General features: G+C 48.4%; 1 protein-coding gene across 1 annotated transcript in view; it reads left to right on the forward strand.

The window, feature by feature from the left end:
• Positions 1-20062, forward strand: part of LOC134983269 (uncharacterized) — a 402217-nt gene extending 382155 nt beyond the window's left edge. The window contains exons 14-16 of the mRNA XM_063948992.1: positions 384-588; positions 2127-2182; positions 17977-20062. Coding sequence (XP_063805062.1) covers positions 384-588; positions 2127-2182; positions 17977-19488 — 1773 coding nt within the window. The 3' untranslated portion in view covers positions 19489-20062. The remainder of the gene's footprint in view (positions 1-383; positions 589-2126; positions 2183-17976) is intronic.
• The last annotated feature ends 3504 nt before the right edge of the window (positions 20063-23566 follow it).

A 23566-nucleotide genomic window follows, 5' to 3' on the forward strand; every position in this document is an offset into this window, starting at 1 on the left:
AAGTCTCTTTCTGCGAGGTACACTGGGTTCCACAGGGCGCCCACCCTGACGCACTTGGCTTCTTTTGGTTGGTATGGCATTAGCCGCTGACACCTTCTCCTGTCGTGAGAATGTGGTGTATGTGGCTACTAATGATTGTCGTCTCTCTTACCTGCTACTGCATTGGACTGGTTAACAAAAACTGAACTCCTCTGCATGGAGGCGGGGTTATAGAGGAGGCAGCACTATGCATTCTGGGAACAGTCAAAGCTTTTAGCCTGCTGGTTGCTCGGATCAAGATCATACTTTACACCCCAATGTTATTCCCTGTGGAACCCAGTGTACCTCGCAGAAAGATTTAACAGTAAAATCTCGGGTTTTTGCTTTTTTTTTTTTTTTTTTAGGTAGAACGTCTGTCTGATATTAAAACAGAAAATATAGAGGGAGAAGAAGAGAAGTATCTAACTGTTATAAAGGCAGAAGATACAGATGAAGAAGAGATGTATCTAACTGTTATAAAGGTAGAAGATACAGAGGAAGAAGAAGAGACGTATGTGAGGGGAGATCAGCAGTGTAAGGAGGAGGAGATCCCTACAGATATCACCACAGGTGAGTAATAAACACACATTCTCCTTACTCAGTGATTACAGGAATCTCTTATCCTACACCCTCCTCTGTCAGTACAGACTAATGAGGAATATGTATTTTCCCAGTGGGGGAGTCAGGAGCCATCAGCCCCTATTATACTCCTGCTCCCCACTCACATAATGTCACTGTGTTACCAGCCCAGAGATCTGACCAGTCTCCTCCCAACACTCTCTGGTGTATCTCATACATCAGGAGACATCAGCCCCTATTATACTCCTGCTCTCCCCTCACATCATGTCACTGTGTGTTACCAGCACAGAGATCTGACCAGTCTCCTCCCCACACTCTCTGGTGTATCTCATACATCAGGAGCCATCAGCCTCTATTATACTCCTGCTCTCCCCCTCACATCATGTCACTGTGTGTTACCAGCCCAGAGATCTGACCAGTCTCCTCCCCACACTCTCTGGTGTATCTCATACATCAGGTGCCATCAGCCCCTATTATACTCCTCTTTATTTATTTTTTCTCTAACATCCACAAGGGATATTGGGGACTTATTGCAATGGGGTATAGATGGGTCCAAAGGAGCCGGTGCACTTTAAAGTTCTTCCATTGGGTGTGCTGGCTCCTCCCCTCTATGCCCCCTCCTACATCCAGTTTATAACTATGTGCCCCAGGAGAGGATGCCGCTCTGGAGCTCCAGAAGTTTTTCTTTAGTTTATTTTAAACGTTATTGTCAGTATGCTGTTTGGGAAACAGTATACCTGCACTGAGGGAGTTGGGGGGGGGGGGGGGGGGGTTACCGGTCTCTTCAGGCGTCAGAGCCGCTTCCCCGCTGCAGGACCACCGTCCTGAGAGGTTGTTGGTACCGCAGGGCATTGCACCTTACCAAACGCAGCACGCCGCACACCCCTAACAATGCCGGGAGGGAAGAAGAGTGGTGAGTACAAACCAGGGGATCCCCCGGCTCTTGGTGCGGCGCGATTACAGGGTCGGCATACAGACGCTTTACGGAGGGATCCGCTATAGCCCCCCTGTGTACACTGGCCAGCGGTGGTGGAAACAGGCATTCATGTTACATTTTACACCTGTTAGGAGACATTTGCCAGTATAAATATCTGTAGAGCTCCAGCGCCATTACAGGGGGCGGAGCTTCCTCAGAGCGGGACCAGTGGCGTTTTGGCACTTTCCTCTGCTTACAGCTGCAGCAGCAAGGACACACAGTCCCTCCAGACACTCAGGATACACAGGAAACTGGTACAGGGGTGTAAATAAGGGGGAGAGCCGCTATTATACACACTATAGTGTCCTGAAAAGGACAAGACTCTGGTGTTATACTGTGATACAGACAGCCTGCTGTCTCACGGAGTCTGACAGGCTTTTTGGGTGTGCTGTTCCTCTCTCTCTGTCTTTCCTCACATACCAGTCTGGGCAGGCTTGCTATTCAATATACGTGTGTGTGTGTGTGTGTGTGTGTGTGTGTGTGTGTGTGTGTGTGTGTGTTTGTCTACTGTAAACATGGTAAAACACTAATTATGCAGTGTATGTCACACCAGATTCTCTCCCTCTGCGGCTGGTTCCCTCTCGTGAACAATGCAGCCAGTCCTCCCAAGTTAGTGAGGAGGGTCAGGAGCCATCCTGGCTCAGTGCCATAAAAATCATGATGGCGGACATGTCATCCCAGCTCACTGCTAATAATCAAAAGACACAATAACTGCAGCAGGCTGTAGCAGTCCTAGCTGCAAGGGCAGATGATAAACAGGCCCCCCCCCCCCCCTCCCTAGTTCAGGGCAACATAATTGTGGGCTGCCTGATTTACTCTCAGAATCTGAGGATGAGGTGCATGAGGAGGGGGAGGAATGGGATCCTATTACAGAGGATTCACCTTCTGCACAGGGTATTGAGCCCCTTATACTTGCTATCAGGGATGTGATAAAAGTCCCTTTGGAAGACGCTGCAGTGCCGCAGTCGTTTTTATTTGCACAGAAAAATAAATTAGTGTAACTTTCCCTCATTCTAAGGAACTAGATGACCTGTTTAAGTTAACCTGGAAAAATCCTGATAAAAAATGCCAGGTGACAAATCGGTTTCTGCACACTTTCCCATTTACTCCAGAAGGCAGGAAACACTGGGAAGAGCCCCCGGCAGCAGACGTATCAGTCTCTCGCCTATCAAAGAAAGTGCCATTACCAGTCCCTGGCTCCTCTGCATTAAAGGACCCTGGGGATAGGAAAATAGAGACTACATTTAAAGTCTTTTTACACAGCGGCTGGTGTATCACAAAGACCTGTGATAGCGGGTTGCCGGATGACACATGCCATTCATACATGGGTGAGTCAAGTTCAAGAAAGCCTTGTGGGAGATACGTCCCTGGTGACTCTTATAAAGCACATTCAGGACACTGCACGCCTCCTGCGTGACTCTCTCAAGGGGATAGGCGCTATTAACGCTAGGACTACTGCCATGGCAGTGTCGGCGCGCAGAACTTTGTGGCTGCGTCAGTGGATAGCGGACGCAGATTCCAAGTGCAGAGTGTGGAGTATCTTCCTTTCTCAGGGGAGTGGCTATTTGAGGGTGAGTTGGATACATGAATTTCAAAGGTTACTGCGAGTAAATCCACGTTTCTCCCCTCTGGGGCCCAGCTGGCTAGGCGTTCCTACCCAAGGAGGTCTACCAAATTCTTCCTGACTACCAGGTTCAGATCACGAGCCGGAGGCACCTCAAACGCGGCGAGAGGCACCAGAGACAAGACCGGCCGCCACAGGTTCTCGGTAACAAAGCACCAGTTCAGCTTCCACTAGGGCCTCAGCATGATGGTGCCCCCCCAACCCTGAGGGGATCTTGACTGCGTTGTCATGCTCGGCGGAGATTGGGGTTCCGACAATCGACCTTGGGCTGGGAGGACAGCTGACTGTGTAGGAAGTAGACGAGTAGGTTGAATGTAGTTCTTCCTCATGAGGTGGAGGCCTAGTGGGTGTTAGAGTTGGCTGGAGGGCGTAAAAAGAATGAGAACTCTGTAGATGGATAACTGTTTTTAATGAAAAAACAACTGTACACCGATACTTGAGGAATTGAAAGACACGGAATAATGAACTGAAGTCTGTGATTAAATGAGGTGAGGAATGGAGCTGAAGATCACCGTTGTTGAGGAACTGAAAGACTGTGGTTTGTGGTTGGTACACAAGGCTGAAGGAGACTGGGTTTTTGAAGTACTGAAAGACTGGCTTGTGACTGGTAGACGAGGCTGAGAAACTCTGACTTTGAAGAAATGAAGACTGTGGCTTGGGCTTGGAAAGTGAGACAGAACTCCGATCTGGAAGAAGTGAAGACTGTGGCTTGAGCTTGCAAGACGCTCGCAGGAACCACTGTTTAGCACCCGAAGCCCCTTAACGACCGGGACCCCCGTGAGAGCCTCCATGAGTGGCGACGGGTTAAACAACAGGACTGCAGCAGTGATGGGTCATGGACAGATGATAGCAACCGGAACCGGGGAACCAGGAGCAGCCTGGGAGCACAGAGCTGGAGCACCTTTCACAGGAAAGTAACTTTAAACACTGGCACTCTCCCTGAGCCAGCCCCCCTTTATAAGAGAAGACTACACTGGATTGGCTGGATACAGAGTGTGGATTTCATTGGCAAATCTCAGGTCTCCAACATGGCCACCCCCAGCACTGGGGATATTCTCAGCTGCAGCACTTTAGCTAACCCAGCTCCGGCCTTGCCTTCCTGAGACAGTCACCGCCAGAGGGCTCTGCTGCAGCAACTACCCGCCGCAACACCCGGCCCCCGACCTCCGGAAGCCGCACACGCGCCCAAGGACCCACTGAAAGCAGCTCCCCGCCGCTGGAACTAAAGTAGGCCTAACTAAAGGTTTTCAAGTTCACAATGGAATCCTTGTGAGCAATGATTGCGGGTCTGGAAGAACAAGAGTTCATGGTTTTGTTTGATATAAAGGATGCTTATCTCCATATCTCGATTTGGCTGCATCACCAGGCTTACCTACGGTTTGCCCTGCTTGAATGATCACTACCCGTTCCAGGCGCTACCCTTCGGCCTGGCCACAGCTCCAACGGTCTTCACAAAGGTGACGGCGGAGATGATGTTCCAGCTCCGAGTCCAGGGGATCAATATTGTCCCTTACCTAGACGAGCTCTTGATAAAAGTGAGATCCAGGGAGCTTCTATTGCTCAATATAGGCCGCACTATTCAGCTTCTGTCACATCATGGGTGGATCCTCAATTTACAGAAGTCCCTACTTCTGAGAAACATTCCCAGGAACAGGAGCCTACTCAGTGGCTCCTGTTCCTGGGAATGTTTCTGGATACAGTGGCTCAGAAAGTGTTCCTCCCAGAAGACAAGGCAAGGACGCTCCAGGATGTGGCCAGAGCGGTTCTACAACCGAATCAGATCTCCATCCATCTTTGCATAAGATTGTTGGGAAAGATGTTAGCCTCATACAAGGGTATCCAGTACGGAAGGTTCCATGCCAGAACATTTCAATTGGATCTCCTGAGCTAGTGGTCCGGTTCACATCTTCAGATGCCCCAGATCATACACTACCGTTCAAAAGTTTGGGGTCACTTAGACATTTATTTTTTAAGGAAAAGCACTGTTTTTTTCAATGAAGATAACATTAAATGAATCAGAAATACACACTATACATTGTTGATATGGTAAATGACTGTACTAGCTGCAAACGTATGGTTTTTAATGGAATATCTACATAGGTGTATAGAGGCCCATTTCCAGCAACCATCACTCCAGTGTTCTAATGGTACATTGTGTTTGCTAATCGCGGTAGAAGACTAATGGATGATTAGAAAACCCTTGTGCAGTTATGTTAGCACAGCTGAAAATGGGTTTGCTCGTTAGAGAAGCTATAACACTGGGCTATCTTTGAGTTAGTGGAGTGTCTGGAGCATCACATTTGTGGGTTTGATTATACTCTCAAAGTGGCAAAAAAAAGAGAACTTTCATGTGAAACTCGACAGTCTTTTCTTGTTCTTAGAAATGAAGGCTATTCCATGCGAGAACTTGCTGAGAAACTGAACATTTCCTACAACGGTGTGTACTACTCCCTTCAGGGAACAGCACAAACAGGCTCTAACCAGAGTAGAAAGAGAAGTGGGAGGCCCCGGTGCACAACTGAGCAAGAAGACAAGTACATTAGAGTCTCTAGTTTGATACATAGACAGCTCACAGGTCCTCAACTGGCAGCTTCATTAAATGGTACCCACAAAACGCCATTGTCAATGTTTACAGTGAAGAGGCGACTCCGGGATGCTGGCCTTCTAGGCAGAGTGGCAAAGAAAACGCCAATAAAAGGAAAAGATTAATATGGGCAAAAGAACACAGACGTTGGACAGAGGATGAAAAGACAACAAAGAAGTCCCGCACCAGCTTAATTGGATATTAGATAATATTGCTCAGCAATTTCTCTCTTGATCTCGCCTTTATCAGGAGATCGTCCAAGTATGGGATAATTGTGACTCCTTGCTTGCGCAGGACCACCATAATTTCCGCCATTATCTTGGTGAAAATCCTTGGGTCCGTGGAAAGCCCAAACGGCAACATCTGAAATTGGTAATGACAATCCTGTACAGCGAATCTCGGGTACTCCTGATGGGAAGGATATATGGGGACATGAAGGTAAGCATCCTTTATGTCCAGTGACACCATAAACTCCCCCTCCTCCATGTTGGCTATTATCGCCCTGAGCGATTCCATCTTGAATTTGAATCTTTTCATGTACAGGTTTAGGGATTTAGATTCAAAATAGGTCTGACTGAACCATCTGGTTTCGGGACCACAAAGAGGGTTGAGTAGTACCCTCTTCCCTGCTGGTTCAAGGGAACCCTGATAATTACTTACTGTTGACACAGCGTTTGAATTGCAGCTAACACTACCTTCCGTTTTGGGGTAGAAGCTGGTAAGGCCGACTTGAAAAATCGGCGCGGGGGCACCTCTTCGAATTACAGTTTGTAGCCTTGGGAAACTATTTCCAACGCCCAAGGATTCACGTCTGACCTGACCCAGACCTGGCTGAACAGTCGAAGACGAGCCCCCACCGGTGCGTACTCCCGCAGGGGAGCCCCAGCGTCATGCAGTGGGTTTTGTAGAAGCCGGGGAGGACTTCTGTTCCTGGGTACCTGGCGAAGCAGGTGTTCTTTTCCCTCTGCCCTTACCTCTGGCAAGGTAGGAGGATCCCCGACCTCTTCTGGACTTTTGCGACCGAAAGGACTGCATCTGATATAGTGGTGTTTTCTTCTGCTGTTGGGGAATAAACGGTAAAAAATTAGATTTACCTGCGGTAGCTGTGGAAACCAGGTCCGCCAGCCCATCCCCAAACAACACGTCACCCTTATAGGGTAGAACCTCCATATGCTTTTTCGAATCCGCATCACCTGTCCATTGGCGGGTCCATAAGGATCTTCTCGCTGGCTCTGGAAGCCAGTAATCCAATGTCCCTTTAAGCGTCTCTCATATACAAGACTGCGTCTTTGATATGGGCTAGAATTAACAAAACCGTATCTCTATCCATGGTATCAATGTCAGCTGTCAGATTATCTGTCCAGGCTGAGATTGCGCTACATACCCATGCCGACGCAATAGTCGGTCTTAGCACAGCTCCAGTATGCGAATAAATAGACTTTAAAGTAGTCTCCTGCCTGCAATCCGCAGGATCCTTGAGGGCCGCTGTGTCTGGAGACGGTAGCGCCACTTTCTGTGACAGACGCGTTTAAAGCCTTGTCCACAGTGGGAGGGGATTCCCAACGTACCCTGTCCTGTGTAGGGAAGGGGTATGCCATATTAATTCTTTTGGGGATCTGCGGTCTCCCAAGCTTTTTCAAAAAACTCATTAAGTCTATGAGATGGGGGAAAATTTATAATCTGTCTCTTTCCCTTAAACATGTGTACCCTCGTGTCAGGAACATAGGGTTTATCAGCAATATGCAACACATCTCTTATTGCTATAATCATACACTGAATGCTCTGTCACCTTAGGGTGCAATTTAGCTTCATCAGAGTCCGTGTCGGTAGTTGTGTCCACAATTTGTGCTAAGGGACGCTTTTGAGACCCTGACGGGCCCTGTGAGTCGGTCCAATTTGAGGATTGACCCCCTGATGCCTCCCCTGATTCAGCCTTATCAAGCCTTTTATGTAAAGATGCCACACTTGCATTCAACATATGCCACATGTCCATCCATTCCTGAGTCGGCACAACCGACGGGGACACACCACTCATCTGCTCCACCTCCTCCTTGGAGAAGCCTTCCGCTTCAGACATGTCGACACACACGTACAGACCCCCCCCACACACACACACACAGGGATATACCTATAAGGGGACAAAACCCCAACCAGGCCCTTAGGAGAAACAGAGAGAGAGTATGCCAGCGCCCAAATGACACTGGAAAAAACCAGACAGCGCTTTTCTATATTATAACTATCCAATTTCCCACTCACGGCGTTACCAATGTGCCCCTCCTTTCTTTTTCCAACCTCTGAAGCGTTCAGCAGGGGAGAGTCCGGGGAGCCAGTGTGTGTCATGCAGCTCTGTGGAGAAAATGGCGCTGGTTAGTGCTGAGGGATCAAGCTCTGCCCCCCCCCCAGCGGTGGACTTCGGTCCCTGTTCAATTTTCATAAAATGGCGGGGGATCGTCTATTTGCTGCCTCCGCAGCCTAATTAGACCCTTTATTACCTAAAACGAGGATTATTGCTGCCCAGGGCGACCACCCTGCACCCATCAGTGCTGCCTCTGTGTGTTGTGTATGGGAGCAATGGCGCCCAGCTTACCGCTGCGTGCCTTACCTCATGAAGATCTGAAATCTTCTACTGCCTGAGATGTCTTCTTGTTTCTCATACTCACCCGGCTTCTATCTTCCGGCATCTGTGAGGAGGACGGTGGCTCGGCTCTGGGACGAACCCCAGGGTGAGACTTGTGTTACGACTACGTCTGGAGCTAATGGTGTCCAGTAGCCTAAGAAGCAGAGCCTATCAGTTAAGTAGGTCTGCTTCTCTCTCCTCAGTCCCACGATGCAGGGAGCCTGTTGCCAACAGGACTCCCTGAAAATAAAAAACCTAACAAAATTATTTTTCCACAGAAAACTCAGGAGAGCTCTCTGCAGTGCACCCATTCTCCTCTGGGCACAGAATCTAACTGAGGTCTGGAGGAGGGGCATAGAGGGAGGAGCCAGTGCACACCCATACTAAAAGTTCTTTTTAGGTGCCTATGTCTCCTGTGGAGCTCGTCTATATCCCATGGTCCTTACGGAGTCCCCAGCATCCTCTAGGACGTAAGAGAAAAAGTGTTATGGACAGATGAATTGAAGCTTGAGGTGTTTGGATCATACAGAAGAACATTTGTGAGACTCTGAACAAGTGAAAAGATGCTGGAAGAGTGCCTGACGCCATCTGTCAAACATGGTGAAGGTAATGTGATGGTCTGGAGCTGCTTTGGTGCTGGTAAAGTGGGAGATTTGTACAAGGTAAAAGGGATTATGAATAAGGAAGGCTATCACTCCATTTTGCAATGTCATGCCATACCCTGTGGACAGCGCTTGACTGGAGCCAGTTTCCTCCTACAACAGGACAATGACCCAAAGCACACCTCCAAATAATGCAAGACCTATTTATGGAAGATATACAAACAAATATTTGTGGTAACAGACTGTGCGCTATTAGCAGCCGTGTCCTGTTGGTAATAAAGTGTCACCAACATGTCAATCAACAAGGAAAAAGGCAATTTTACCATACAAGTCAGAGTGCTTCAATTTTATAAATGAATCATTACGTATGTCGATTCCGTTTACTTGGATATCACTGTAAGACAACATAAAAATGACAAAGGCATGTAATGAACTGGTCCAGGCGTCCCCAGGAACCGTCATACAGGCAAGTGAGCGATCCACGTGTCCTCCCGTTTCCTCCACCAACGCGTTTCGATAGCTCTAGGCTCTTTTTCAAGGTGTAGGAGGTTGTTGTGCTGTGGGAATATTTATACCCCACTTGATGAACTCCAATTGGTAAACTTGTGTAAAACCTAATACCAGACAGACAAAGACCTACTACTTTCTATGAACCCCATACCCAGTAATGAAAATCCTGTCCGAAAAAGTCCATTCCAGTGTCTCCATTCCCACCCGCAAGGACAGGTTCTAATTTACTGGGTGAAACAGTGTCCGACATTTGTTCCGGAGGTCAGCGGCATCTCTATCCAATTGTCGAAGGACGTATCCATTAAGGACTTCATTACTTGTCATTCAAGTAAATATTATCTATTGTATTAGGTGTAGTTGTGATAAATTTTATATAGGTCGGACCAGTAAGGCTCTAAAGATTAGAATGGGTGAACACCTACGTAATATAAGAAAAGGCTTGGAAGCACTTTGCGCCAGGTAGAGCGCGTTCTACACATTGCGCCAGGTAGAGCGCGTTCTACGCATTGCACCAGGTAGAGCACGTTATACACATTGCAGCAGGTAGAGCGCGTTATACACATTGCAGCAGGTAGAGCGCGTTATACACATTGCAGCAGGAAGAGCACGTTATACACATTGCACCAGGTAGAGCACGTTATACACATTGCACCAGGTAGAATGCATTATACACATTGCAGCAGGTAAAGCACGTTATACACATTGCACCAGGTAGAGCACGTTATACAAATTGCAGCAGGTAGAGCACGTTATACACATTGCAGCAGGTAGAGCACGTTATACACATTGCAGCAGGTAGAGCACGTTATACACATTGCACCAGGTAGAGCACGTTATACACATTGCACCAGGTAGAGCACGTTATACACATTGCAGCAGGTAGAGCACGTTATACACATTGCACCAGGTAGAGCACGTTATACACACTGCACCAGGTAGAGCACGTTACACACATTGCAGCAGGTAGAGCACGTTATACACATTGCAGCAGGTAGAGCACGTTATACACATTGCACCTGGTAGAGCACGTTATACACACTGCACCAGATAGATCACGTTACACACACTGCAGCAGGTAGAGCACGTTACACACACTGCAGCAGGTAGAGCACGTTATTATACACATTGCACCAGGTAAAGTACGTTATACACATTGCAGCAGGTAGAGCACGTCATACACATTGCACCAGGTAGAGCACGTTATACACATTGCACCAGGTAGAGCACGTTATACACATTGCACCAGGTAGAGCACGTTATACACATTGCAGCAGGTAGAGCGCGTTATACACATTGCAGCAGGTAGAGCGCGTTATACACATTGCACCAGGTAGAAAACGTTATACACATTGCACCAGGTAGAGCACGTTATACACATTGCAGCAGGTAGAGCGCGTTATATACATTGCACCAGGTAGAGCGCGTTATACACATTGCAGCAGGTAGAGCGCGTTATACACATTGCAGCAGGTAGAGCGCGTTATACACATTGCACCAGGTAGAGCACGTTATACACATTGCAGCAGGTAGAGCACGTTATACACATTGCAGCAGGTAGAGCACGTTCTACACATTGCACCAGGTAGAGCACATTATACACATTGCAGCAGGTAGAGCACGTTATACACATTGCAGCAGGTAGAGCGCGTTATACACATTGCACCAGGTAGAGCACGTTATACACATTGCACCAGGTAGAGCGCGTTATACACATTGCACCAGGTAGAGCGCGTTATACACATTGCAGCAGGTAGAGCGCGTTATACACATTGCAGCAGGTAGAGCGCGTTATACACATTGCAGCAGGTAGAGCATGTTATACACATTGCAGCAGGTAGAGCACGTTATACACATTGCAGCAGGTAGAGCGCGTTATACACATTGCAGCAGGTAGAGCACGTTATACACATTGCAGCAGGTAGAGCGCGTTATACACAGTGCACCAGGTAGAAAACGTTATACACATTACACCAGGTAGAGCGCGTTATACACATTGCAGCAGGTAGAGCGCGTTATATACATTGCACCAGGTAGAGCACGTTATACACATTGCGCCAGGTAGAGCGCGTTCTACACATTGCGCCAGGTATAGCACGTTATACACATTGCAGCAGGTATAGCACGTTATACACATTGCAGCAGGTATAGCACGTTATACACATTGCAGCAGGTAGAGCACGTTATACACATTGCAGCAGGTAGAGCACGTTATACACATTGCAGCAGGTAGAGCGCGTTATACACATTGCAGCAGGTAGAGCGCGTTATACACATTGCAGCAGGTAGAGCGCGTTATACACATTGCGCCAGGTAAAGCGAGTTATACACATTGCGCCAGGTAGAGCGCGTTATACACATTGCGCCAGGTAGAGCGCGTTATACACATTGCGCCAGGTAGAGCACGTTATACACATTGCACCAGGTAGAGCACGTTATACACATTGCACCAGGTAGAGCACGTTATACACAGTGCACCAGGTAGAAAACGTTATACACATTACACCAGGTAGAGCACGTTATACACATTGCGCCAGGTAGAGCGCGTTATACACATTGCGCCAGGCGGAGCGCGTTATACACATTGCGCCAGGTAGAGCACTTATATGATTAAAAAAACAGGACAATAAATGCTTCTAAACACATTAGTAAATAATACATTTAATATATGTAATGGGTTTATGGTGCTGCTATAATAGAAGCCCCAGACTGGATTTAGGGGTCATTCCGAGTTGATTGCTCGCTGCAGTTTTTCGCAGCACAGTGAACAGATTACTACTGCGCATGTGTATGCACCCCAATGCTCAGGCGGGTCGTACAGGTACAAAGCGAATCGTTGCTGAGCGATGGATTTAACGAAGAATCCATTCGCAATGCCGGTCGCAAGGTGATTGACAGGAAGAGGGCGTTTGTGGGTGGCAATTGACAGTTTTCTGGGTGTGTTTGGGAAAACGCAGGGGTGTCCAGGCGTTTGCAGGGCGGGTGTCTGACGTCCATTCCGGCTCCAAAAAGACAGAAATGATCGCAGCGGCTGAGTAAGTCCAGAGCTGCTTAGAAACAGCACAAAATGTTTTTGCAACGCTCCGCCGCACAAGCGATCGCACACTGCAAAGTGAATATACACTCCCCTATAGGCAGCGACTATCTGATCGCTGCACTGCAAAAAATAGCTAGCGTGCGATCAACTCGGAATGAGGGCCTTAGACGCTACAAAAGTGTTACAGGGGGAGCGAGAGGGTGACAATGCTGCTGGGCTGTTATCATACCGGAGGTATGCATTCAGGATCCCGGCAGCCGTAATACCGACGCCAGAATCCTGACAGCCGCCAGAATACCGATGCCGGCATCCCGAGGAGATAAGGAGATCGACTACGATATCCTGACAGTCAGGATCCTGAAGGTAAGTAGGCACTGCTGCCACAGGTTTAGCGTGCGGAAGGGGGGGTAGGTTTAGGCACACCCAGGGGGGGGGTTAGGGTATGGGGTGGGGGAGGTTAGGGTTAGGCTGCAGAGATGGGGAATAAGGTTAGGCGCTAAGGGGGGGAGGTTAGAGTTAGGCTGTGGGTAAGGGGGGGGGTTAGGTTTAGGTTGTAGGTAAGGGGGGGTTAGGTTTAGGTTGTGGGTAAGGGGGGGTTAGGGTTAGGCTGTGGGTAAGGGGGTGGTTAGGCACTGCTGGGGGGAGGTTAGGGTTAGGCACTGCTGGGGGGAGGTTAGGGTTAAGCTGTGGGTAAGTGGGGTTAGGTTTAGGCACTGCTGCGGGGAGGTTAGGGTTAGACAGTGGGTAAGGGGGGTTAGGTTTAGGCACTGCTGGGGGGAGGTTAGGGTTAGGCTGTGGGTAAGGGGTTAGGTTTAGGCACTGCTGGGGGGAGGTTAGGCTGTGGGTAAGGGGGGTTAAGTTTAAGCACTGCTGGGGGAAGTTAGGGTTAGGCTGTGGGTAAGGGAGGTTAGGGTTAGGCTGTGGGTAAGGGGGGTTAGGTTTAGACTGTGGGTAAGGGGGGTTAGGGTTACGCACTGCTGGGGGGAGGTTAGGGTTAGGCTGTGGGTAAGGGGGGTTAGGTTTAGGCACTGCTAGGGGGAGGTTAGGGTTAGGCTGTGGTTAAGGGGGGTTAGGTTTAGGCACTGCTGGGTGAAGGTTAGCGTTAGGCTGTGGGTAACGGGGTTAATTTTAGGCTGTGGGTAAGGGGGGTGGTTAGGCACTGCTGGGGGGAGGTTAGGGTTAGGCTGTGGGTAAGGGGGGGTGGTTAGGTTTAGGCACTGCTGGTGGAAGGTTAGGTTTAGGCTGTGGGTAAGGGGGGGTTAGGGTTAGGCACTGCTGGGGGGAGGTTAGGGTTAGGGTGTGGGTAAGGGAGGGTTAGGTTTAGGCACTGCTGGGGGGAGGTTAGGATTAGGCTGTGGGTAAGGGGGGTTAGGTTTAGGCACTGCTGGGGGGAGGGTAGGTTTAGGCCGTGGGTAAGGGGTGTGGTTAGGTTTAGGCACTGCTGGGGGGAGGTTAGGGTTAGGCTGTGGGTAAGGGGGGTGGTTAGGCACTGCTGGGGGGAGGTTAGGATTAGGCTATGGGTAAGGGGGTGGTTAGGGTTAGACTGTGGGTAAGGGGGTTAGGTTTTGGCACTGCCGAGGGGAGGTTAGGGTTAGACTGGGTAAGGGAGGTCAGGTTTAGGCACTGCTGGGGGGAGGTTAGGGTTAGGCTGTGGGTAAGTTTGGGCCATGCTGGGGGTAGGTTAGGTTTAGGCTGTGGGTAAGGGGGTTAGGTTTAGGCACTGCTGGGGTGAGGTTAGGGTTAGGCGTCAGCAGTGCTGCGATTTAGGATGCCGGTGTGTTTTCTCATTTCTAGCCTTATATGATGTAGCCCGGGCTCAAATCACTTGTATAAATGCTTTTGACAGAAGCAGACGTTTTAGGCAACTTGACAGGATGATCCCAGAAGTAGCGGGTGCACCACAGGTAGCAGCAGTGCCTGCACATTAGATTCATGTTATATTCTCATAGATCCTTAGCTTGGTCTAGTTGTGAATGGCGCTGGGAATATCAGGGAAACTTACTGTAGTGGATGCCTGAAACAACCACTGAGGTCGGCTACAAGCCCATGACACTCCCAGAAGACACACAAGGCATGCAAGGAAAGCCACCACCCAAGTTCAGCCACCCGCTCCAAGGCTACTTACCCTACCCCACAGCACTTACGCTGTCACCGGCACTCACCTCCCGCCCGCAGCACAGCGTAGAGCAGCCGTAGAGCCGTCTTCACTCTCGGCCCGGCACCCGAGTGAAGCCGCGGCTGCATGTGACCAGAAGGGGGAGACACCGCCAGAGGACTGGTAGTGGTAAGGCTCCACCTCCTCTTTACAGGCACGAAGCGCAGTCGATTGAGAGCCAGGAATTGGCTGCAGCGGAGCGCGTCCTCGTGGACCCACACGTTTTTTTAAAAGTGAGTCTCCGTCCTCTGATCTGGGTAAAATATGTGCTATAGCGCGTATTTGCGAACACTGTATGTATGTGTGTGTAACTATATCGGTATGTATGTGTGTGTGTATAAATATATATAGGCACTGCAGTGTTATATTTAAGCAACAATGTGTATTTGAGTTGTATTTAAAGTGAAATGCACTTACTTGGTTGTGTGTCCCAGGAGGGGGGAATCCATTACTGTGCAGGCTGTTGGATTCACCTAGTACTTTTCCCCCAGAATGGAATGCCTTCCTCTCTAGCCTCCCACATGGAAGTATCATGGAGCAAGAGAGGAACAGCTCAGCTTTAAAACAAGCCAAGTGGTTTTCTGGAGCTCCATAGGGATCACCTAGGCTGCCCATCTCTGGAGCCCAAGTTTAGGCTGGAGATGGTGAGCTGAGTAACCGGGCAGATTCCTGGAAGTAGTTTAGATGGGAAAACTTCCCCCAGCCTAGACTGAGCGTCACCAGGGCAGATACCAATCCTCCAGGATGGGACTGTCAAAGGAGAGTGACTACTCCCCACCATCCATAGAGGACAGTGTTAGCTGTGCATGTGGCCAAGGTCATGCACATCACATGGGTAAACAATAATTGGTTGAGAACAGCATGGTGGACTTACCCCCTGTGGTATGTGTAATGGAGTTAGATAAAAAGAGGAGGCCTGTGAGCCTCCAGAGGTATTATACCATTTTCACTCTGCTGTAAACATCTTGCTGTATTGCTGTTGCCCCTAGCAATACGGAAGAGTCTTTTTTAAGACTGGCTGAATAAACATCTGCCTCAAGATGACCGCTTCATGTTGTGACCTGCAGCGCTGTGCCAAACATAGTTCCGTTTTCCGACTGTCCAGGGTGCACTCAGCGTCTGCAAGCTCCGCCTCCCGCCAGCTACCGTACAGAGGCCTAGTCCAGCGACTAGTGGTTAGACAGCGTGTCGACGCATACAGAGCAGTACCATGGTTCCAGACTCCATGGCAACAAGGAGTCTGGTGGTGGCAGTGCAGTATCCGCCACCTGCGCTGTGGGTTGTGTCAGTAGTAGGCGGTTACTCACAGTAAGTGGGAATCCCCTAATTGGCTAGATCCCGTGTGACTTAAACATCCATTCTGTGACTGGGGCGGGACGCAAGGCAGGGCGAGGGCTTTCATACAGAACCGTCCAGTCACAGAAATTGCTGGCATAGCGGTGGGATAATCCTAGGTGGCTTTTTGGTCACCTGATTAGAGAAGCTGGGTTATTCAGGAGAGGAGTAACTGCAGCGCAGGAGAACGCACAAGATGGCGGACTTCAGCGGAATGTCCAAGGACGATCTAAAGATCATGTATCAGGAGAAAGGGTGTGGATATCCCTTTCAACGTGTCCAGAAGCATCACGAGGGCAGCACTCGTGAGCTTGGAGGAGTCCCGCCGGGCGGAGGCAGAGAGTGCTAAGGGCGTTGGCAGTGAAGAGGGCGGCCTACCAGTGGACGTTCATACAGAACCGGTGAAACCCACAAGCGCCACCCTCTCTACTAGCTGCAGCCATGTTTCATACCTAGAAGGGCCAGAGGTCAAACGTCCCAGGTGGGGCGACACGGATACCTTAGCAGATCGGCTAGTGGAATTCGGAGAAAGGGCAACGGAGCAAGAGTGCGTGATCATCACCTCACTTTCCAATATCACTGCCAGGCTCCGGTGACTTTGCGCAGCCCATTCTGTCCCCAGCAGTAGCGGAAGAGCCAGTGCTCCCACCTGAGGCAAAAGCGCCTCCAAGTCAGCTATCCGGAGTGTGCAGGAAAGACTGGGCACACTTAGCCCCAGAATACAGCCCGTGGCTTCAGCTGCGTCACTAGGCTGCAGCAGTGAACGGTGCCCAGAGTGAGTGGAGTGAGCGGCTTTAGGGCAGAAGGAGTGGGGGTCTGGTCCCAGTGGCGGCTGCGAGCTATCAGGTAGGGTAGATATGAAGCCACGTAGTAATGAAAGCTCCAGAAAGCATGTCTGGATGGACTCTGGCCCCTCTTATTTATTATTTAAACAGGTGTGATGGGTGTGGTACATCCCTGCAAAGGCAGACCCAATCTCTTTCTCATCAGACTCTGCTGTCTTCCCTGCTCTCTCACTCAGATGTTCACTGCTGTCAGTAGCACACGTATGAGAAGCAGAAGTATGGCGGCAGCTGTATAGATTCTGATATGTAATTCTCTGTATCGTACTTACTGTACTCACATCATCCTTATTACTAGTGAGAATATAGAGGTAAGACACTGATGATGGGGGTGTAACAGTGGATTATGACCCAGCAGATGATGATGATTGCAGTGTATTATATGGTGTATTGCATGTAAAGTACCTTGTACCACACCTACTCTGCTGTAGCAATATACCTTATATAAGGGTGAGTAACACATATACAGGCTTACCAGCGTATGAACACACACATAAAGGAATGCTACCTTAGCAATGCTTCCAGGAGTAACGTTAGGAGACATTTCTCTGATCCATCAGCTCATATGACTGACGTTATTGTTCATCTAGAATCTCCAATTCATACGATATGTTCCCCATCCATTGTTTTACATTGGTGCTGACATAGGACTTGGCGAGTGACTATATCTCCATTTATACTTCATGGTTAGTTACCAGTACAAGAGGTAGAGATATATCTAAGTCTTATTATAATATTACATTTGTTATTGTGAGTGTTCTCAGGAGGGTGGACACAATGATAGTCTGAGACACAATATTATAAAGCCTTCATTAAAAATTATGTTTTATTATACACACACATTTACAATTAAATGTCCCAGAGAGTCATCTTCTCCTATTGTTTACAAGATTAATATTGTTACAGAAAATGTCACATTTCCATAATGTATTTTATTTCCAGCAGATGGACACACAAGCAGGAATATCTCAGAAGGACATCTAATGTTATCCCCGGATTGGGACATAAAAGATAATGACAGTAGACAGGATTCTCCAGGAGATAACCCCATTACCCCAATTATACATCCAGCTCTATCAGCTGATCCCTCTGATCCTGGAGAATGTTCTCCTGATCACTCTGATATTGGTGCATCTGTTACAGCTCTGAGAGTAGATACAGTGTTTCCCTGTTCTGTTGATGCCAAATGTTTTACACAGAACACAAAACTTATTACCCATCAGCCAGCTAAGGCAGGTGAGAGGCCATTTCCATGTTCTGAGTGTGGGAAATGTTTTACACAGAAATCAGGTCTTGTTACACATCAGAGAAGACACACAGGTGATAGGCCATTTCCATGCTCTGAGTGTGGGAAATGTTTTATCTGGAAATCAGAACTTGTTAAACATCAGCGAAGTCACACAGGTGAGAATCCATTTCCATGTTCTGAGTGTGGGAAATGTTTTACATACAAATCACATCTTGTTATACATCAGAGAAGGCACACAGGTGAGAGGCCATTTTCTTGCTCTGAGTGCGGGAAATGTTTTACCTGGAAATCACAACTTGTTACACATCAGCGAAGTCACACAGGTGAGAATCTATTTCCATGTTCTGAGTGTGGGAGATGTTTTACAATCAAATCATGTCTTGTAAAACATAAGAGAATACATACTGGTGAGAAACCATATTCCTGTTCTGAGTGTGGGAAATGGTTTACATACAAAACTACTCTTGATGCACATAAGAGAAGTCACACAGGTACATCACCATTTCCATGTTCTGAGTGTGGGAAATATTTTGCACAGAAATCACAACTTGCTAGACATCAGAGAAGTCACACAGGTGAGAGGCCATTTCCATGTTCTGACTGTGGAAAATGTTTTGCACGGAAATCACACCTTGTTACACATCAGCAAAGTCACACAGGTCAGAAGCCATTTCCATGTCCTGAGTGTGGGAAATGGTTTGCACAGAAATCAGGTCTTGTTAAACATCAGAGAAGTCACACAGGTGAGAAGCCATTTCCATGTCCTGAGTGTGGGAAATGTTTTGCACGGAAATCAGATCTTGTTATACATAACAGAAGTCACACAGGGGAGAATCCAATTTCTTGCTCTGTGTGTGGGAAATTGTTTGCACAGAAATCAGATCTTGTTAAACATCAGAGAAGTCACACAGGTGAGAAGCCTTTTTCTTGCTCTGAGTGCGCAAAATGTTATACTCGGAAATCACATCTTATTATACATATGAGAAGTCACACAGGTGAGAGGCCGTTTCCATGTTCTGAGTGTGAGAAATGTTTTGCACACAAATCAGATCTTGTTATACATAACAGAAGTCACACAGGGGAGTATCCAATTTCTTGCTCTGAGTGTGGGAAATGTTTTAAACGGAAATCAGAACTTGTTATACATCAAAGAAGTCACACAGGTGAGAAGCCATTTCCATGTTCTGAGTGTGAGAAATGTTTTGCACTCAAATCAACTCTTGTTAGACATCAGCAAAGTCACACAGGTGAGAAGCCATTTTCTTGCACTGAGTGTGGGAAATGTTTTGCACACAAATCACATCTTGTTAGACATCACAAAAGTCACACAGGTGAGAGGCCATTTCTTTACTCTGAGAAATAAATCAGCTCTTGTTGCACACAATAGACCACTCAGGTGAGGAGCCATTTTAATCTTCTGGAGTATCGTTATCATTGCCATGCATTGTTCTTCAAGGTTCTTATCCTATCTCCTATGCTTTTTGCAATATACATGCTACCGCAGGGTGAAATAATCAGATGCCATGTCCTCATCTACCACTGCTATGCAGATGACCTGTCTCTTGCTCCGGGTAACCCAGTACCAATCCTAAATGGTTGTGTAGCTGAGCTCCAGGTGTGGGTGATGCCAGTTGGCTGTGATTCAGTTCTGGTGAAACATGTCCTTCTGATAGAAGCTCACCAACAAAGGGCAGGGCTACAGCTCAGCTTTGTTACCAACCAGACTTATGCTTGTGTGTTCAGAGTTACAAAATGCTGATCATGTGCGGAATATTGGTGTCCTGGAAGGCGGAGTGACACTTAGACATCAGTTATCAGCCACAATCAGATCCTCATCTGAGGAACATAGCCAGACTCCAGCACTTATTTCCCTCAGAAGATCTACCTACAGTCATACATGCACTTGTATCATCACACATAGACTACTGCAATGTGCTCTACCTGGGTCTCCCAGCAATAGAATTGCACTGCTTGTAGCTTGTACAGAATGCAGCAGCCAGGCTGTTACCTAACCAGCCGGTTCCTGCCACATAACACCCATTCTCTGCTCCCTTCACCGGCTGCCTGTAAGATGGTGACTCTGTGCCTAATTCAGGTTGGATTGCAGTGTGCGATCCAAATGGAATTATTGAGGAAAAAGTTGCGGGCTCATCCTGCGCATGCACCTGCATTTTCTGTCGAGGGGCCGCAGAAAATGCGATTGCCTGTCAGGCAGACGCAGTCATGGGTGGGCGGGCAATGCTCCATTTCCAGGAAGGAGACTGATCCATGTGGCGCGAACGAAGGGCAGAGGCAGACAAACAGGCATGATCACGGTGGCTGTGTGACATCACATGCAGCCACCATGATTGAGAAGAATGCGGCAGGCCTCCTGAAGGTGCAGCTATGATGCGGCAGCAGGAGGCTTCACTAACTTCTACGATGAAGCAGAAATTGTGAGGCAATCGCATTTTCTGCTTCATCAGGTGTGAGGCGGCGGTCAGCATGCTAGGTGGCCTTGCCCTGTGATGGGCGGCCCCCAGCGCGCTAGGTAAAGGATTGCTAATTCTGCTGATTAGCAGCATCTGCAATCCTTACTGAATTAGGCCCGCTATTAAATAATCTTACAGACTCTCCCAGCCTTGCATGACCATGGTACCAGAAGCAGCTTCTGCCTCCGTACTGCCCGGGCTTCCATCTGTTGATGAAGGACTGTTAGCAGTACCATAAATTCCCAAGCAGTGCTTAGATGTCGGGGAGACAGGGTGGGTGGCAGTAGTGCAGTAGCGGGGGCTGCTGGAGGCAGTGTCTAAGTGGTAATATTGTCCCCAAGCAGCGCTGAGGAGGGAGACAGGGCAGGGGGTAGTAGTGGTAGCTGCTGGAGGCAATGTCTATGTGGGTAAACGTCCCCAAGCAGTGCTGAGGTGTCAGAGCGGGGAGACAGGGCAGGTGGCAGTAGTGGGGGAGATGGCGGTGGCAGTATGTGGTTAAACAAGATGGGTAACAGTAGTGGGGGGAGACAGGACGGTGGCAGTAGGTGGCTAAACAAGGTGGGTAGCAGTAGTGGAGGGAGGCGGTGGCAGTAGTGGTGGGGAGACAGGGTGGGTGGCAGTAGTGTGGGGAGATAGGGCAGATGGCCGCAGTGCAGTACCAGGGGATGCTGGAGGCAGTAAAGAGGTGTATGGGTCCCGCACAGAACCAGTTGATAATTAGACCTAATGATGATTATGTTTCCTTATTTCTAATTAATCCCTTGTGTGTGTTACTGTTATTTGCTGTGTCAGCCTTTATGTGTGTTCTGTGTAATAATCCTGAAAGTAGTGCTGCTACCGATCTCATATCATTTGTAGTAACTTGGAAAAGATGAGATATGAGGTGCACTCTGGAAGCTTATAGGGGGGTAATCAGAGATGAATGCAGATGTGACATCACGCAGCCCCCGCAGGAAACTTATCCTGCCCCGCCCGCATTTACCCCTCAGGGATGCGGCCACAATGTGTGTGTCTGCGTGGCCGCTGCGCATGTGCATTTTGCCACCACTGGGTAAACTGCTGCGGGCCACTATTGCGGCTGGGTCTGAATAACCCCCATAGGCTGTTGTGCAGAGTAAAGTATTTTTTAAGTTTAAAATATAGACAAAAATATGTGTATTAAAGATGTGAAATAAAGTCGTTTAAAAGCAAAAGATTTCCGGTGCAATTTTGGCTATGTCTGATTTTGACAGCTCATTTGAATAGTGGGATGATATTACGGGGGAAGGAGGGGTCTCTGTGTAATTAAATAGTTTTATAATTTGTTGGCTTTAAATAAATTGTCTGTTCAAATGTTCTGTTGTTTTTACTTTGTGATAAACTGTTTTTAAAGTAAACCGATGGACAATAAGTCAGTTGCGCAGTTTCCTCAATGTTACGCTACGTGTAGCGCCACTTAGCGTACCTTTTGAGCGTTGTGATGCTCTCGTAACACCTTGGTGAATATATATGGCTACAGCAATACACACTTAAACCTTAGTATAGTGTCGGAAGCGTCCCTGACGCTTCGCCAGATTAACAAAATAACTTGTTTGGATTAAAGGTGCAACCCAATAACCATATACACTGCTCAAATAACACATCCTAGATCTGAACGAATGAAATATTCTTATTAAATACTTTGTTCTTTACATAGTTGAATGTGTTGACAACAAAATCACACAAAAATTATCAATGGAAATCATATTTATTAACCCATGAAGGTCTGGATTTGGAGTCACACTCAAAATTAAAGTGGAAAAACACACTACAGGCTGATCCAACTTTGATGTAATGTCCTTAAAACAAGTCAAAATGAGTCTGTCGTGTGTGTGGCCTCCACGTGCCTGTATGACCTCCCTATAACCCACACAATTGGCTCAGCTGGTGCAGCTCATCCAGGATGGCACATCAATGCGAGCTGTGGCAAGAAGGTTTGCTGTGTCTGTCAGCGTAGTGTCCAGAGCATGGAGGCGCTTCCAGGAGACAGGCCAGTACATCAGGAGACGTGGAGGAGGCCGTAGGAGGGCAACAACCCAGCAGCAGGACCGCTACCTCCGCCTTTGTGCAAGGAGGAACAGGAGGAGCACTGCCAGAGCCCTGCAAAATGACCTCCAGCAAGCCACAAATGTGCATGTGTCTACTCAAACAATTAGAAACAGATTCCATGAGGGTGGTATGAGGGCCCGATGTCCACAGGTGGGTGTTGTGGTTACAGCCCAACACCGTGCAGGATGTTTGGCATTTGCCAGAGAACACCAAGATTGGCAAATTTGCCACTGGGCCCTGTGCTCTTCACAGATGAAAGCAGGTTCTCACTGAGCACATGTGACAGAGTCTGGAGACGCCAAGGAGAACGTTCTGCTGCCTGCAGCATCCTCCAGCATGACTGGTTTGGCAGTGGGTGGTGTGGGGTGGCATTTCTTTGGAGGGCCGCACAGCCCTCCATGTGCTCACCAGAGGTAGCCTGACTGCCATTCGGTACCAAGATGAGATCCTCAGACCCCTTGTGAGACCATATGCTGGTGCGGTTGGCCCTGGGTTCCTCCTAATGCAAGGCAATGCTAGACCTCATGTGGCTGGAGTGTGTTAGCAGTTCTTGCAAGACAAAGGCATTGATGCTATGGACTGGCCCGCCCATTCCCCAGACCTGAATCCAATTGAACACATCTGGGACACCACGATGCACCACAGACTGTCCAGGAGTGACGGATGCTTTAGTCCAGGTCTGGGAGGAGATCCCTCAGGAGACCATCCGCCACCTCATCAGGAGCATGCCCAGGCGTTGTAGGGAGGTCATACAGGCACGTGGAGGCCACACACACTACTGAGCCTCATTTTGACTTGTTTTAAGGACATTACATCAAAGTTGGATCAGCCTGTAGTGTGTTTTTCCACTTTAATTTTGTGTGACTCCAGATCCAGACCTCCATGGGTTAATAAATTTGATTT

Source organism: Pseudophryne corroboree (assembly GCF_028390025.1).
Source record: "Pseudophryne corroboree isolate aPseCor3 chromosome 3 unlocalized genomic scaffold, aPseCor3.hap2 SUPER_3_unloc_11, whole genome shotgun sequence".
Classification (NCBI taxonomy): domain Eukaryota; kingdom Metazoa; phylum Chordata; class Amphibia; order Anura; family Myobatrachidae; genus Pseudophryne; species Pseudophryne corroboree.